The sequence below is a fragment of the Aspergillus neoniger genome (assembly GCF_003184625.1).
Source record: "Aspergillus neoniger CBS 115656 unplaced genomic scaffold BO87scaffold_23, whole genome shotgun sequence".
In the NCBI taxonomy this organism is placed as follows: domain Eukaryota; kingdom Fungi; phylum Ascomycota; class Eurotiomycetes; order Eurotiales; family Aspergillaceae; genus Aspergillus; species Aspergillus neoniger.
The window spans coordinates 32,942-47,392 of record NW_020291151.1 but is presented as its reverse complement, the minus strand read 5'-3'; the positions used below and the strand labels follow the sequence as shown (position 1 = coordinate 47,392).

At 51.9% G+C, this 14,451-nt stretch overlaps 5 protein-coding genes across 5 annotated transcripts; 2 read left to right on the top strand and 3 right to left on the bottom strand.

The window, feature by feature from the left end:
- Nucleotides 1-5: 5 nt before the first annotated feature.
- alg10 (dolichyl-P-Glc:Glc(2)Man(9)GlcNAc(2)-PP-dolichol alpha-1,2- glucosyltransferase) lies at nt 6-4,242 on the bottom strand. Its single transcript, XM_025626114.1, has 8 exons — nt 3,332-4,242; nt 3,146-3,283; nt 2,173-3,100; nt 2,131-2,135; nt 1,461-1,966; nt 1,261-1,373; nt 821-1,205; nt 6-765 (listed from the first exon to the last, which is right to left on the bottom strand). The coding sequence occupies exons 1-8, from the start codon at nt 4,086-4,088 to the stop codon at nt 37-39; spliced, it is 3,561 nt and encodes a 1,186-aa protein (XP_025477989.1). The 5' UTR covers nt 4,089-4,242; the 3' UTR covers nt 6-36.
- psf2 (DNA replication protein PSF2) lies at nt 4,243-5,342 on the top strand (the record flags this gene model as incomplete). Its single annotated transcript, XM_025621627.1, has 3 exons — nt 4,243-4,512; nt 4,573-5,159; nt 5,234-5,342. Exons 1-3 carry the CDS (start codon nt 4,399-4,401, stop codon nt 5,340-5,342), a joined length of 810 nt encoding a protein of 269 aa, XP_025477988.1. The 5' UTR covers nt 4,243-4,398.
- A 167-nt stretch (nt 5,343-5,509) lies between these two features.
- On the bottom strand, nt 5,510-7,102 carry BO87DRAFT_378016 (CUE domain-containing protein). Its single transcript, XM_025623706.1, has 2 exons — nt 6,432-7,102; nt 5,510-6,285 (listed from the first exon to the last, which is right to left on the bottom strand). Exons 1-2 carry the CDS (start codon nt 6,711-6,713, stop codon nt 5,989-5,991), a joined length of 579 nt encoding a protein of 192 aa, XP_025477987.1. The 5' UTR covers nt 6,714-7,102; the 3' UTR covers nt 5,510-5,988.
- A 170-nt stretch (nt 7,103-7,272) lies between these two features.
- On the bottom strand, nt 7,273-11,408 carry BO87DRAFT_378014 (condensin subunit SMC2). The gene is made up of 6 exons (XM_025623705.1): nt 11,263-11,408; nt 11,164-11,204; nt 8,934-11,091; nt 8,512-8,886; nt 7,790-8,463; nt 7,273-7,733 (listed from the first exon to the last, which is right to left on the bottom strand). Exons 1-6 carry the CDS (start codon nt 11,287-11,289, stop codon nt 7,469-7,471), a joined length of 3,540 nt encoding a protein of 1,179 aa, XP_025477986.1. The 5' UTR covers nt 11,290-11,408; the 3' UTR covers nt 7,273-7,468.
- A 703-nt stretch (nt 11,409-12,111) lies between these two features.
- On the top strand, nt 12,112-14,160 carry BO87DRAFT_281561 (uncharacterized protein; the record flags this gene model as incomplete). Its single annotated transcript, XM_025618930.1, has 1 exon — nt 12,112-14,160. A coding segment is annotated over one exon (2,049 nt), but the record flags the coding sequence as incomplete, so codon positions are not given.
- Between the last annotated feature and the right edge of the window lie 291 nt (nt 14,161-14,451).

Here is a 14,451-nt window from a genome sequence, read left to right as displayed (position 1 = left end):
TGGATGGTATATGGAAAGGATGAGGATAGTATGGGGTCAACCCTCCCACGTCTGTCCCAGCCAGTCCGGCTCGCTATGACTGGCCGTCGCGCACCAGGGTATATCCGTCTCGCTGTACCTCGTCAACGGTAGGTCGTAGGGCATTCGGAAGCCAACTCTAGTAGTTGTCGTAGCAATTTCCTTTTCATCTGCATTTGCAGCCGCACCTGCAGCCGCAACCGCATCTGCATCGGGCACATCCCTCCGGAAGCAAGGCACCATCACACTCCTCCCTTCAGCACCAGCACCGGTGACTAACTCCGGCCACACCACAACCCCTATCTCCCAACTACATATCCTCACCTCTCCGTTGGCATTCACCGCCGCTCCCCACGCCTGCGTTGACAAATTTGCCGACGTCACCATCGCCCAATCAATCCGGTCCATCTCCGACGATGAGTACCGGATATACGTCTTGATATGCGGTGCCGCGCGACGGCGCCCTGCTTCTCGTTTCACCTTCGCTTCGTCCTCAGCCACATCTCCAGCCCAATGACACAGATACGGCCGCATGTACTGCAGCTGCTTTTGTTGTGCGGCGCTCTGCAGCTTCATGTGAATGGAGCCGCCTGAGCCGTAGCCGTTCAAGGAGCGGCGAATCTCGTCGGGTGTAGGGAATATGATCGAGAATCTTGGTTTGGGGTTATTTGATGATGGTGAGAGGGACGCGAAGAAGACGTCTTTGAGCCATTTGTCTGTTTGGCCGAGAGAGGCGACGGAGGAAATCTATACCTCGTTAGTAGGGACCCCAAGGCAGTCCCAGTGATAGAAATCAACCTACCTGAGTTACAATATGCGGTCTATCCTCTGAACGATCAATAGGAACCGACCGCAATACATCCCTCAGAGCTAGCCATCCCCACAGCGTCTTCCGGGTCGAATCAGTCGACTCCCGGATCTTCTGCTTCGAGGGAACACTAGCAACCAATGCTGCGCGGACAGCGCCGAAGTCGTGTTTCTCTAACTGCGCGACAAGCGGACCGGTCTTCTTCGGCCCGTATTCTCTTAGATACGAGAGAAGGTCACGTTTGAATCGTGCCCCAGGGGTAGCTATACTCTCACTCCCACTGCTATTGGAACATAATGGGAGAAGAGGCGATCGCCACACGGCCTGGCACATGTTTGCCCAGTCGCCTGCGATCATGTTTGCCGTATGGATGACCACTCTGTATTCATTCATTAGCTTTGCTACAAACATAGGTGGACAATGAGGATACATACTGAGCCAAATCATCATGTCTCAACAAGATCATCATCTTGGAATGATGCGTCCCGAACGCTTCGGGCATGTAGGCAGTTATTGCCTCGACATTGGGGTGGCGCGTACATGCTTCCTATTGATATTATTAGCACAGTCTCATCCCATGTATTCAAATCATATAAGTCAATTGGAAACAAGATAATGAAGAAAAGGGACATACATCAATCCTCTGACGATTCGGCGCATCTCTCTTCCACGAGCCATGCACAACCTTCACCTTGACGAGCCGTCTCACATCCTCATCAAACTGGCTCATCAAAAAGTCCACATCAAAGAGGTAATTGAACTGCCAGCATTCGCGGATCAATGGATCGCCGAGAATGTCACGTAGTCGGACAGTGTCGGTGTTGTGGCCTGAGGAGGCGGGGAGGTCCCGGATGTGGGTTAGTTGGATGGGAGAGGGAATTATATTGTCCTGTTTTGTTTCTGCATGATTCTCATCTTTCGTGGTCTGCGTGCTGGGTGATGCTGGGTGGGTGGCATTGTGTTGCGGTTGTGGCTGAGGCGCTGTTTGTGATCCCTTGGAGCGGGAGAGTATTGGGGGTGTTATGGAGCGGTGCAGGGATGCTAGGGGGTGGTTGTTACTGTTATTGCTACTGCTGTTGGTCCTTTGTGTAGAGTCATTGTCTGCATGGTCTATGTTGGGGGACAGCTTGGCCCTTTTTGCTGGCCGGTCTGGTTCTTCCATGTTGCGGTTGGAATGAAGTGAGAAAGTGGTGAGGGAGTTGCGGTGGTAGCGGATAGCATACCGGTTACATCTGGATATCGCTAAACATCATACGCAGAATGCTTGCTTCACAACCACGAAATTATTCAGATCTATATATAACTATTACTACACTATTATACAATATACACTTTTACAAGTCTACCACATGAACCGCTGGATCTTTCCCGGTTCCTGGGGCCATTCAAACCCGCAGTACAGGAAGATGTATCCCGTCACCGCGTTGATCACCAAGAACCAATACGTCTCCAGGAACAGTGCCATGTTCGTGGCAACCTTCGCATTCAGCTCCTCAGTTGCATCGCGCGCCCGCTGCCGGTGCACGAGAGGCGTCGGCTGCGGTGGCAGATGCAGCCGCCACATCACCCACGGAATGATAAAGTAGCGCGGCTCGACGAGCGGCGCCGTAATGAGCGACAGCGCCGTGGCCGCCAGCCAGACAAGCACAAAGCTCACCTGCGGCGTACCCTGATGCTGCTTCTGCCGGTGCGCAATGTGCTCCTGGATCTTGGCGTACGCATCGAACGACATTGGCTCCGGCATGGGCGGCTGCGCGGGCTTCTTTGCCGCCTTCCGGCGTTCGGCCTTCTTCTGGCTGGGCTCTTTCTGAGGTACTGGCACTGGCTCCGGCTGGCGGACTGCTGTCTGCGGGACACGCATCAACTGGGGAGGCGTAGAAATCGTCGTGAATCCAAAGGCGGAGATGACCATCCACGCGCAGAGGAAGTACACCGCAACAGCAGCATACTTGATAGCAGGGTGAATGCGCAGCAGGATACGGAAGACGTAGAAGACGTAGTGACGGTTGTCGGCAAGGGTAAAGGGATGGACGACGGTGTTGAAATGAACCACGGCCAGCATAATGGGGATCACAACAAGAGCCGTCAACAGCTTAGGAAGGCCCTTTTGCTTCTTTGGGAAACCAAAGTCGATGAACTTGGGCAGAAGCGACTTCGGGAGAACCAAGTTGACGACCGGCGAGAGGAGGAGTGGCCAAGAGAAGAAGACGAAGTAGGGCCAGATGTAGAGCATCTGGGGCAGATGCAGCCCAGCAGTATGGTACTCCTTGTGTCCTGCAGCTGTCAGTCTAGCACTTACAACACGACCAGTGGACCTACCGAGAACGACACCATCATTCCAGAGCACGAAGCCACCAAACCCGGCAAGTATGAGCAGGTACGGAATAGCAGAGCTAATCACCGAGCCGAAGTTGTTCAAGGCAACAACCACCAGCGAAATAGACGCCTTGAAGTAGTCTACTCCAGTCAGCAATACTATCAACACACCACAGAGACCATACTAACCTGCAATCGAAGCGTCCGAAACAAACGGATCATACAGCTCATTCTTCCACCCCGCCCGAGCAATATCCGCGAATCCCGACGCCTCGCATCTCTTAGAAGACAACCTCAACCGCCGGACGACCTGCAGTCCACCCAGGAAGATCGCCACCCAGAAGATGTTGGTCTGTCTGAAGACCAGCGCTACCAGCCCCAGCACGACAAACACCAACGTCGAGAGCGGCGCAAACCCACCCTCCGACGAGCGTTTCAGGTCCCAGTTGTACGCCTCAATGACCACCAGCAGCGCAAGAATATCGGTGTAGTATAGGCCGGAGAAGAAGAACAGCGGCGGGAAGAGGCAGATGTTCAAAACAGTATGGCTCAGCCATGCTCCAGAGGGACGGGTGTTGCGCACCCTGCGCAGCCGATCCAACAATGTCTGCAATCGCAACGGTAGAGCTACGGCGGTGGCTGCCACGTTGGTCGCACGCAAAGCTTCCGGGGTAAGCTGTGTGGGGGAACCGCGCAGGAAGAGCGCGATCGCGCACAGCACATACGACCAAAGGTAAATGCCCGGGGGGGTAGTGATTTTGGGATCCCAATGCGTCCACTTATGAGCCCAGTAGGCCTGAGCCTGGGGGACATGAAAGGCCTCATCCAGATACGGTTCGGGAACGACGGCATTGATCCTCATCATCCAAAGGGGGATCAACAGAAGAACAAAAGGAATGGCGTAGCGGGCGGCCAAAGCCACGCCCGACTTGGGTTGCGCATTCATGTCGGTCAATGCTTAGGCAGGAGGTTAACCATGCTCTCGACAATTGAAGTGTGAAACAGGAGAAGAAGAATAAATCAAATAATCTAAAAGACACAAACGGAAATGCAAGCTTGCAATGCAAACCGAACAAACACACCGCATCGGGCAATCGACGCCCATCGCGATTGAATTTGAATGAACAACTTCAAGCTTCCCCTTCTTTCATTCGGTCCGCAAAGTAACTCCGGGGCATGGAATACTCTTCTCCGACTGCCCCGACACGTCCCTAACTCATTTTCCCCGGCCAATCCACGCGCAAACGTGAGGGTCAATGGCCTTTCCCCTCCCGCGGGGCATCACGCCCCCGGAGATCTCCTTCCTCGCGGAGATGGAGATGGTCACCATCTTGCCTCGTCAGCGACTCGAGGGGCTTGAATTACTAGGAGTACGTCTTATACAATTATCCTACCCTACTGACCCCAACTAATAACTCCTCCTTAAATAGGGCCCCGTCTCCCCCCTCCTCCCACCCCGACGCACCTCCCTCCCCCTCTGGCTCGCCCTCCTCCTCAAACGCCAACGCCGCGCCAACATCCTCCCCCCGCCCTGGCTCCACCCCGAATCCCTCGAACTTATCCTCGAAATCGAGACGCAAAACGACGAATACCAGCACGCCTTCTCCCCGCCGCCTCCACTGCCCGGCCAGCCCGCCCCAGGCGATCACCGTCGCGCTCCGCTCGCGACACCGCGCTACACCCCCTCCGGCGAGAAATACTACCCTGCACCGCCGTTTCTGCCTCAGAACACAGCACGCGATCACATTCCGCCGGGGGAGCCGCCGGCACTACCGTTCCATTGGTTGGAGGTAGGGACGATGTTGCTGGAGGCGGCGAGCGATGATCTAGTAGATCCGGATCAGACAAGACGACTGTTGAAGGAGCTGAGAGAGGTACGGATGGCGAAGGTTAGGGCTGGTGTGGATGTTCTGGATGCGGCGGCTATGGGTGGTGGGGGTGTTGCGTTGACGGGTGTGGGAGCTATGGAGTTGGGAGAGGGGAGGAGGTTCATTGCGGGGGTGGTGGATGAACTGAGGTATGCTCTTGCCACTTCCTCTATTCTTTGTTTTAACATGTTGTCCGCGGATTGCTAACGAGTCATGTTGATAGGCGCATCGGGGCATCGAAGGAACAGGCGAGGAGAGAAGAGATGGCGGAGGAAATGGCGAATGGAGGGTATGATGGGACGCAGGATGATGATGATGAAATGGAGTTTTAGATGTTTCTGCTCATTCTTTCCCCTCGTTCTTATATTTGCAATGCGTGGGCTGGTTCATTGTTCAGTGTTTGTTTCATGATGGGAGTTATCGGGGTCAAGTCTATATATGTATGGGACATGGCGGGACATGATCATATTGGCATCGCACATACATCAGACGCATGTATGTTATATATACCCTAAATCATTGATTGGAAGTTACTTGGTTGACGGGCCGGGGGTCATGCTAGTAAGCAGGTAGTAGATAGGTAGTAAGTAGTCCTGATCATATCCCCCTATCAAAAACACCAGATGCATGCGACGCTCAGCTTAAGATGAGAGAGAGGAGAGGGAAGATAGTAAGAAAAAAAGACATGACAAGTCAATCTCCGAAAGACAAATGAAAACAACAACAGATATGCCAATAACAATGGATTGAATCTTACACATCCCCAACGCCGGCAACAAGAGGTATATAACAACCCGAAGGAGATCGAAGAAGCACACAAAAGTAATCCAACTGAATACAGAATGAAAGGCATAGATGAAAACCCCCCCCCCTTCGCGTAAGCCGTCAATCTGCCTGCCCCTATGACGCGCAATACCGGGGCCCCAGAGAGTTAGTTCCAAGTTTCCAGTCCCCACGAACGATATAGCATGGCTAACTTCATTGAGCAGCCTGATCTTTCTGCATCATCTTCCTCCGCGCCGCCAGAATCATCTCGTCCCTGCGCTTCTGCAGCAAGCGCTGGCGCTCCTCCTTGCTCTGCGACCAGCCCGTAGTGGAAGAAGCCTGCGACGGTGCGGACTCAGCGGCGCTGTTCTCGGCCTCGAGTTTCGCGCGGAGGTTGTATCGGGAGATCAGATCCTGGGCATCGGCCTTAGAGGTTGCCGTTTGGGTAGGTTGTGACTGCACGGGTGCTGTATTGGGGATCGCAATCTGAGGTTGGAAGGAGGGGGGCGGCTACATGGTAGGTTCGGTTAGCTGGCCATGCATCTGACTCAATGCGGGGAACGAGAAAGGGGAAGAAAGTCGAGAAGATAATGAAAGACCAGCGGCCGCAGGTCTACATGCATCAAAGTGAGATAGGAATGAGGGGAAAGACTCACCACTTCCAGCCCCCGACCGGTCAGGATTCTCTCCGTCGTCGCCGCAACACTACCCCCGTTGCGCTGCAAATCCCACATGATCTCACGGGCGCTGAGCTGAGGGAACATCTGGGATATTTGCTCGACTTGGGCTGGGTCGACGGTGCCTCGCGGCCGACTGCGACTGCTGCCTGGCCCGGCCTCTCCCCCATCGCGGTTAAGGAACCATCGAAGCACAAAGAATGACACCACGGCGAGGGTGAGGAGGGAGGGGATATTCAGGGACGGCTCTTCTTCTGGCATTGTTGTGAGGATCTCTCTGGGCGAGGTAGCGGGTATAGGACGAAACGTGGACTGTTGGTTGGGTCAGATGGGGAGTCGCGACTCGAAACTGGCGTATGCGACCGCCTTGGAATCAACGGAGTAGGGGAGTTTTAGCTCGAAGCCCAAAACAAGGCGGCGTTGAATATAATGCTGGGGATGATGGAGGAGTGATGCCGCGGCAGTTCGTTTGGGGGGAAAGCGGCGAGGTGGCGGTGGGACAATCGGATCCCGGCCGGATCGGGGCGGGCACGTTGACCACCGACTGCGGCGGTGCTTGAGTTTCGGGGCGATTGGCCAGGGGAAAAAGGTGAGGAAAAAGCAAATAAACTCCCCCCACCAGGAAAAGGGGAAGAAGAACGGCGATTGACTCGACTGGACAGGGTGGCAGAGAACCGAGTAAGGCCGTGTCTTGCTGGCATTCAACTAATGTTGTGGCAGATGATGCGAGCAGTCGGTCGCCTCTTATAGCAAGTTACCAGCACTCCAGCCTCCAACCACTTATTGCATCCTACCGCTGTCTCTACGGAGATCTCCTTGCGTCCGTCATTAACATATCTCATAAGAGTACGGTGTAGAACTGCAGAATCATCCAGAATCATATACATCATCCGAAAACACCCCGTCCCAACCTCCTGGCCTGTCACGTAACGCGCCATGTCCAATGTCCAAACCAAAAGACCCATATGCACCAACGCAATATCGACAAATGAAGAATAACAATCCCAGCTTGAGGTCTACTTCATGTCGGCAGGAGTCAAGGCCTGGACCACACTGGTTCCCTCGCTGAACCTTGTGCGGAAGATCCGGTTGGCATTCTGGAACATGCCGTCCTTCAGCGACACAACGATGAACTGCGATCCCTTGAATCGCGTCTTGATCAACCGACCAATGTTCTGGGTATGCGACAGATCCAGAGCGGCATCAACCTCGTCCAGAATGTACATTGGCGCCGGCTTGAATTGTAGTAGCGCCATAATTAGCGAAAGCGCAATGAGAGACCTAGACAAATGTTAGCTCGTAGCCAGGAAAGAGTAACCCAACGGAAATTCACGTACCGTTGTCCACCACTGAGCTCGGTTAAACTCTGCTTCCAGACCTTGCCCAGAGACACCTTGACTTCCAGACCTTCGGTGATATCCTTGCCCTCAGGGGGTTCCAGCTTGGCAAAACTGCCGGGTAGCAGGTCGTTGAAGATCTGTCCAAAGTCGGCTGTGACCTTAGTCCACGTTTTGTGGAGGGCCTCCTTCTTGTACTCGTTCAAGTTGATGATGGTCTCCTCAATCTTGCTCTTGTCACGAATGACGGTCTTCATCATGTTCTTCAGGGCAGCCTCCTTCTTCTCGACGCTGTCGATCATGTTCATCACCTTGGGGTTGATCTTCTTCTTCATGCCCTGGAATCGCTCCGTCAGGTTGCGCAGTGTCGACTTGCACTCGGCGATATTCTGGTTCTTGAAATCGTATGCCGTGTTGGACCGTCCGAAGTTATCCCTCTCATCAGCGATCCATTCATGCTCCTCCTCCATATGAGCCACCGTCTGCGCCGCAGCTTGTTGCTCCTTCTGCAGTTTCTCGAGCTGGTGTCCCAGCTTCTGGACTTCCAAGCCCTCTTCCGTAAGTTGAGAGTTCTTCGACTGCTTCGTCCGCTCGAGTTCACGCAACTCATCATCAAAACCGGTCAGCTTGGCCCTTTCATCCTCCAGGTGAGCCTGGGCAATATCATGGGCGTCCTATAGATCATTAGCAGATGGTATTAAGCCGTGACTGCATATTCCCACCTTGATCCGAGCCTGTTCTCTCTTCAGCGACTGGATTTCTTCCATCTGAGCCTTGAGGGTGTTTTCGGCCTCAGCGTTTTGTTCCTCGGCCGCCGACAGATCACCGCCAACTTGCTCCAGCTCTAACCGGGAGTTCTGAAGCTCTTTCTGTAGGGTCTTGACCGAGTTGGAGTTCTTGGCCAGACTCTTCTTCAGGGAGTCCAGGGAAGACTGCAGTTCCGCAAGTTTGCTGTCCTTGTTGTCGTTGAACTCACTCATATCCTTCTCGATGCGCTTGATATCCTTGGATGCTTCGCTCTGGCGAGTCTTCGCATCAGAGATGTCCTTCTTCAGCTGCTCGATGTTCGCTTTCATCTCTTCTACGGCGTGAATGATCTGTTTCCGTCAGTTATACGTCTAGGAAACATGGAAGTGGGACTTACCGAGGAAGAAGAGTTGCTGCTGATCTGCTCCTCCGTGAGCTTGATCTCGTGGGTCTTAAGGTCCAGCTCTTGCTTGATTGTACGAGCAGCATCCAGCTTCTTCTTCTCCTTCCTCATTGTTTCCTCCACAGTAGCCAGCTGTCGCTCCTTGCTCCGGATCTCCCGAGTAATCTCATTGAACTTCTGCAGGGTGACAAGCACACCGCTCGTGTTAGGGGCACTACCTCCGGACAGAGTACCGGATGGGTCGTAGACATCACCCTCGAGCGTTACACTCTTAATCCGAACGGAAGGGTCAAACGTGACCCGCTTGGCTGTGTCGGCATCATTGCAAATCAGGGTGTTACCGAAGACGTAGTTCATTGCCGAAGTAACTTCCTCGTCATAGCCGATGAGCGACAAGGCAAGATCAACCTTGCCAGGAGCAATCCTCTGTGCTGCTCCAATCTTCTCTGCCGAGGCAACAAATGAGGATATCTTGTTGAGGGGGATGATGGTCACACGCTTCTTCAGTCTTCCCTTCTGAAGCAGCTGGGTACCGGTTTCAGCGGTGTCGACAACAACGTTGTACAGACGGCCACCCGCGCAGATCTCCAATGCCGTAGCGGCTTGGAGCTTCTCCTTGTCAAGACTAAAGAGCTGCGCAACCAGACCTTTGACTTTAGAACGATCGAAGTGAGGATGGGGGTCACTGTAGTTGAAATCGACATTTGCAACCTTCCTCTGGAGGCCGTCTGCTCTCTGACGCAGCTCACGGATCTCTTTTTGAAGTTCGGTCTGCTGCTGGTATAGCTCCTCCTCGCGACCCGGCTCAAATCCTAGCCTAGAAAGTTCTGAATCAAGCTTCTTGGCTTGCGACTTCAGTCCCTCCAATTCTTTCAGGAGACCGGAGTTCTGTTCCTTGGCCTTCTTCGCGCGCGGCTCCTCTTCCTTGATCCTCTTCTCCAAGTTCGCGATCTTGAGCTTGGCCTGCTCTTGTTCAGTGGCGGCCGTGTTGGCACGGTTACGAGCGTCCTGGAGCTGGCCCTGGTAGCCACTTTCCTGGCCTTCCTTGGAAGCGACACCAGTCTGCAGGGTCTGGAGCAATTCTTCCTTCTGCTCCACTTCAGCTGTCTGGGCGTCAAGCTCTGCTTTAGCGGCATCATACTGGGCCTGAAGCTTATCGTAGACCCTCTGCTTCTCCTTGAGGACCTTCTCCAGGTCCGTCACGGTTCTCTGGACTTCCTTCCTCTTTTCTTTCTCTTCAGCAATGCTGGCATTCTTGAGATCGAAAACGGTGGTCAAACGAACAAGTTCATGCGAGTGGGACTTGACCTCATCCTCCAGAGCCTGAAATTTACCACCCTTCCGTAGTTCCTTATCGCGGGCTGCTCTGACCCGCTTCATATCCTCCTCAAGGTGAGCAATTTCGCTCTTTAGCTTGGCCGCATTATCTTCCAGCGCCTGCACCTTGTTCCTCTTTTGCTCGCATTCTTCTCCGGAAACCCGTAGCCTCTCATTGCCCCTGAGGTAGTCGTGGGCGACCACCAAGCGAGTCAAGCGCTCCAAGTCATTCTGGGTCTGTTGGAAGTCGAGGAAAGCGCGCTTTTCGGATCGCAGCTTCTCGAGCTTGGGCTCGATTTCTTCCTTAAGAAGCTCTTCAATTTCGCGCAACTTGAGCTCTTTCTTGGCCATTGTCTTCACAGCCTTTTCCCTCCTATCCTCAAACATCCGTGTACCGGCCGCTTCCTCAATCATGGACAGAATTTCAACGGGTTTCATATTCAAGACTTTCGTAATACGACCTTGCATAATTAAGAAATTGGGATTGTTGATGTTCAGCTGCACACTCTGGAAGAGGTTTTGCACAGTCTGCTGCTGCGCGCGGTGTCCGTTGATGAGGTACTTGCTCGTGCCTCCAAGAACAATCTGCCGAGTCACCGAGATGGTCGCATATTCCTCGAATCCGATCGGCGATTTCGCGGTGTCGCGGTTATCGAAGACAATCGTCACACTGGCCTTGGTCACACCGGCTTGACCACGTTTGTAAATGAGATCCTGCAGGTTCTGCGCGCGAACAGTGGACATGTTCGTGATACCGAGGACGAAACAGATGGCATCGAGGATGTTTGATTTACCACTACCGTTGAGACCGGTGATGGAGTTGAAGGATTCGTCCCTACGTGATATGTGTTAGGTATGTCATCGGTAGGCAATTTGCACAATGGGAAGCATCTCAATCCGCGCATACCATCCTGAGATCACCGTACGCACGGCGTACGATTTGAAGCCCTGTGTGTTGACAGTCAGCGATCGCACATTCTCCGGGCAGCGGAGAACATGAACTTACGTCAATAATAATCTCCGTAATCCTCATTGTTGCGACTCTGATCCAGCCCCATGAACTAGACGATCAGGTGCATGGGAGGGGGGACCGAGAGAACAGTTGCGGGATTGATTGACGTCTGGGGAGCGATTTTGCGGGCGGTGTTTTGCCGTCGGGGCCCAGCGCTGTTTACGGTTTGCTCTTTCGGGGTTGGTGCGCGCTATCGTGATAATGTAATCATAGAGGGGTTGCACGTGATAGAGGCGTGGCCAACATCGGCCGCCGGGGAATCTAGTACTATATCCAATATTGGCCTTGTGACCTGAATGCTGCTGTATGCATGATATTATAGGCCATTGCTATTATGCTGAGTTCTAATGTATCACTAACTATTTGGTTACAGTCCCAGCATGTGAGGTTCGGACATTGGGATTTTAATACTGCTCACCTTATCACCATGCCGTGAGAATCTCAATTCACCGCATCTGCTGGGCAAGTGGGAAGATTTCAGTAAACACTTGTCACGGAGCCATCCCCTATTTTGTTTTCAATCCCGCTTCTTTTCGCGAACTTCTGTTATCTCCGTCTTTCTGTTTTATGCCCTTAAACTTTAAATTCCGGGATTTCCCATCTTTAAATTTCCCCCATCTCCTAAATCAGCGCGGATCCCTAGGCTTCCAGACTTAGTTTGAGCCAAATACATCCGACTAAACACTCTTAGTGACACTGCGCAGCTATCTCATGAGTCTACCTTTCATAGAGTAGATCTGCATCGCAGCAGACCGCACTCAGGCAGCTATATCCAAGCCCATTTCAAGTGGTAAAAGTCATCAAAAATAAATGAAACACAAAATGGAGGGAATTAAACAGAACTTGGACCCTGCGGCGTGCTTCAATGCCTTGGTGCAATGCCATGTGCGCTACAGCACTACCAATGCTACACCAGTAGAGGTGCCCCTGGAAACGGAGATTTACAGTACAGAAACAAAGACCATTGACGATCTTCGTGGGATTTCTATCGCGAAAAGGTTTTCTATCGAGGCTGTTAGGGCTCTGTCCTCAGATGAATTCGACAAACTACTCATATTTTTACAAAACCCTCAAGCTAGCATGACATACAGCCAAGAACAGATGCAAGCCAAGCTTATGCAGAGGCTCGAGGAATTCTACTCAATGGACCAGCAACTATCCCACCAAAGTTGTGATGGACTTTCTATTCCAGGGGGGCCTGTAAGTGCTGATTTAGGAATCGCTTTGCATTTGGCAACCGGCCGTGATCTATCGAGGAAATTCTGGGACAAGAGAAGCGCGTCTATCAGTTTACTTCAGGAGAAAGGCATAAGTGAACAATTTGCTTTTGGGTATGACTGGCACTGGAGGTCAGAAAAAACATACCTTGACAGAAGCGATTGTCCTCTGAAGAAATGGCCTAAGCAACTCAGGGCACTTCACGACCAGATGTCAACTGATATCCTTGAGATGTTATCTCTTCCATTCTTGATAACAGGTTCGGCATGCACGAGGTCAAATCTGAAAAAGAGCCTCGGTCACGCAAGTAAATGCCTGGAAGACCCAATTTCAACTACAGCCACACTAGATTTTGACCTCGATTTTCGCAATGATTGTTTATGCCGTATGATCGTTCATATCTGTCACCCTTCGGCAGGATTCACTGCCAACTCGGAAATGAGAGCAACCATGGCTTCCCAGATTGATGCAGGGCTAAATTTTTTCCTTTGGCTGACAGGAAGGAGCTATAATGCGACTTCCTTCCGTCGAACGTATTCTCAGGCCGGCCCTTGCAGAAAAAGGTCTGCGCCTCTTGCGGAGATGTACTCCTATATCAGAAAGGAGCGAGAAGAACGACGATTTTTGAAATTGACAGAGTATAGCCCCTCATTTCTTAGCTGGGCTGGAAGGTATCTCTTTCAGGACCCGGCTACTATTACTTCAGATGGGAATTCTGTCGCCGTTGCAGCACTTTCGAAAATTCGTATGCGAATGAGTATATCTCGCCGAAAACATGTTTTGCGAGTAGAGTCAGAAAAGATTTCAGAACGGGAACAGGAGAACGGCAACTGTAAAGAAGATATTCGCTCCATATATGGGCAGTATCTGTTTCATGGCAAGGCTGTTGTCGTTCTTCGGAGTGGCTATGTCAAACTTACTGCACCTGAACATGGGTTTTCACTGCTCTTCCGCATGTCAGCTACCGAGGCGAAGAGAATCTTGGCTCTACAGAAGGAAATCAGGATTTATTTCCTTCCCTGCGAAGTTACCCTGTGTGTTGATGATATCACTGTATATCGAAAACCCATAGAACGATTGCTGTCTTCCGTGCGCGGTGAAGAATGGCTTCTCCAAATTGTCGGTGAATTAACAGCCGTTCGAGAAGGATTGACTGAAGAAAGAAGATTCAGGTATGGCACTCCAGAGATCAATCTTGCTGTTATTCCTCACGACAGTCGCCTTGGTAACAGGTGGAAGAATGGTGAACTACAGAGAAAGCTATCCCTAGGTAGTCTCTTTTCGTGCACGAAAATAAGTAACGCGGCAAAGGTAGGAAGGGTCTACTTTAGAGGAGTACAACTGTATATACCTCGAGAGGCCGACTTTGAGACTGTCTTTGTCAAATGCGATCTAGTTGCTCAAGGATTCCGACATCCCAACGCATGCTTATCCAAATCTGAGCCAGATGACCCGGCAAATCGTATTGGCATCAAGGTACGTTACCAGATCAAGGAGTCAAGTGAGCAAGAAGAGTTTTGGGTGGCCATGAGTGGGGGTTGTAACATCAGGATATTGAACTCGTTGGTCGATTTCCTCGATGGCAAGAGTGAGGATTGGACTGAGGGACAACCTCGTAGGTTTCTTCCTAGGAATATCTCCAAGGGAAGAGGGAAGATATCCTACACAAGTTAGGGTCGCTATCTCGTGTAGGTGAAGCACTGCATCATGAGACCAGGGAATCAAAGTGATACTTGATGGCAAGATATTGAAGAAGTAAAGACTGATGGTCCTTCTACCACTGGGTGTCTCCGTATTTTATACACTAGATAAAACCGATTCTACCTTCTTTTATTGTGCACTCCTATGAGTGTGTGTGCAAATATTGAAGTTGCTTAGTATTCATTCTAACCATCTGTATCGGGGGGTATCATGATAGTGATCGTGCTGGTAATTGCCTTGCCTTTTGATACACTAAAAGGAGGC